This window comes from Canis lupus, chromosome 11, assembly GCF_048164855.1.
Source record: "Canis lupus baileyi chromosome 11, mCanLup2.hap1, whole genome shotgun sequence".
In the NCBI taxonomy this organism is placed as follows: domain Eukaryota; kingdom Metazoa; phylum Chordata; class Mammalia; order Carnivora; family Canidae; genus Canis; species Canis lupus.
Genome location: NC_132848.1, coordinates 14,926,055 through 14,928,295, shown reverse-complemented (window position 1 = coordinate 14,928,295; position 2,241 = coordinate 14,926,055). Strand labels below are relative to the sequence as shown.

General features: G+C 43.8%; 1 protein-coding gene across 1 annotated transcript; it reads right to left on the bottom strand.

Moving 5' to 3' along the window:
* Positions 1-1,515: 1,515 nt before the first annotated feature.
* Positions 1,516-1,986, bottom strand: LOC140642147 (U1 small nuclear ribonucleoprotein C-like). Its single transcript, XM_072842650.1, is given in 1 exon segment — positions 1,516-1,986. A coding segment is annotated over 1 exon segment (471 nt).
* Between the last annotated feature and the right edge of the window lie 255 nt (positions 1,987-2,241).

Sequence of the window (2,241 nt, the reverse complement as noted above, 5' to 3'; positions counted from 1 at the left end):
GGTTTCCTATTATCAAGTGCTCTCCTATGCCTGACGTTTACCTGTCAAGTCCCTTGGGATGTCTTTAGTATTTTCGAATACTTGGGCTGGTATTACAACCTGTCTGACTTCGTTAGTGGCCTGGTTTCTCATACAGGTCTTCCCTTTTTATTGCCACCACCCTAGTTTGGCCTCTGGTTATTTCTTTCCGAGTGCCATAAGAACGTTTTCTTGGGCTGTCCTATTCCCAATCTCTTTGGGGCCCATTCTTAACACCCCCCTTGGGTGTTAAGCTTATGGTCCTTTCCAAAGCCTTCGCTCGTTCCTCGCTGCCCACCATCAAATTCTGACATCAGAGTACAAGCTTTTAATAGGGTGACAGTATGTCTCAGTTTGCCTGGGATGGTCCCGGGTTACTTCTGTTGTCCCGATGTAATTATTGTGACTTTATTCACTCTCAGAAGTGCTCTGGCTTGGACAATCCATTATATAGACATTCTAGCTCTTGACCACGTGGTTCTCCTGCCACGTGGATAAGTTACCTATGAGAAGTTACCTATGAGAAGGACATGTGATAAGTTACCTATGAGAAGTTACCTATGAGAAGGACCTATAAGTTACCTATGAGAAGGACATGTGAAGTTTGTGGCAGATGGAGGAATTACATCCGAGAGTGTACCTTTTTTCTTCAAATATCGGAAAGCTAGATATAAATTATTTGGTATTTACTACCTTATTTAAAATGTATCTTCTCTGTCATTTCAATGACAAATAGAATTTTTTGTTTGTTTGTTTGCACTCTAGGGAGAAAATCTACCTTCGTAGTCATCATGTAGCTCTTTGGGTTTTTCACAGACGAGAGTGGACCCATTTGGGGCCTGGTGAGTGCCACGTTCATCGTTTGTTACCCAATGGGAAGGATATTCAGCTAAATAATGATACAGAAATTCTAAAAATTTTGAGGAGGTAGAAGCACCAATTCTGTGAACTCCTTCAGCACAAGAGGTCATAGCTTAGTTATCCACCAGTTAGCAGAGTGCTTGAGCATTAACGCTCTTAGGACTTGCTCAAAAGTCTGAAATGAGGGCACTGCATCCCAGTTGAGGTATCTTCTACTTCTGCTTGCTGCATTTTGGGTGTAGTAACAGGTTGAATAGGAACTGGTTAAGGAAGTGCTTTGCCCCAAGCTCACCATCACTAGGAACCTGCTGTGAGTTTTTTCTGCAGAAGGACAGATTTTGAGCTCAGCCACCCATTTTCTCTTACCCAGTCCTTTTCACAGCCAGTTGCTTACATTTTTTTTTAACTAAAACAGTTGACAATTTTATTTTCACATTTTACAATACAAATGAAAATTGCCTTTTTTTTTTTTTGGTCCCATTACTCCCCTGCAAAAACTATTCTTTCTTTGATAGGAAGGGGAAGCAAGTCTTCCTTGTCATGCTGTTAGAAAACACCCAGAGTCACAGCGCCATGATCTCCTGGTGAAGTAGAACAAGTAATATAAAATGAATATAAAGAGGTTCCTGTCTCTGCTTATCTGTCTGGTCGAGTCATTCCTGGCTGAGTGGGCACCATTATGGGACGGGCAGGAGGTCTCATCATTAGGGGCCCAGGCATCATTGGCATGTGGCCTCCCATAGGTGGCCTCATTTCAGGAGGATGTCCCACTGGCATCATCTCAGGAGGTGGAGGGCTCATCATTGAGCCTCCCGTATGGGGGGGGGCTGGCATAATACCAGGGCGAGGAGGACCCAGGAGACTGAAGGGAGGTGGGGTCATTGCCCCTGCAAGAAGGGGAGCAGAGAATGGAGTAAGAGGTACCTTTCCCTGTTGAAATGCTGTGATTGTTTTGTCGATCGGGCTCTGAGCCTGCTCTTCCATCCATTTCTGATAGTAGTCTTTCACATTCTCTTTGTGTCTTTTCTACCACTGCAGTGTCTTTCTCACAGATGGAGAGTTAGGGGTGAGGTATGTGTCGCAGTCGTCACAATAAAATTTAGGCATGTTGCTCTCTGCCTACATTTTTAAGACAACTAGAGTGTGTGGTCTTGAAAAAGATTTTGTGTGGGAACTAGACCCATAACAGGCTTGGAGCGGTGACCTACTTAGCACCAGGGACTCGCCCAATGACTAATTAATAGTCATTTAACGACCATCTACCTCCAGTCACATGTAGCACTTTTTCCTCATGGTCTTGATTTGAGCCAATCTGAAGTCCAGGAAGCTGGAGATCAATTTAAGCTAATTTTTAACGAGCTG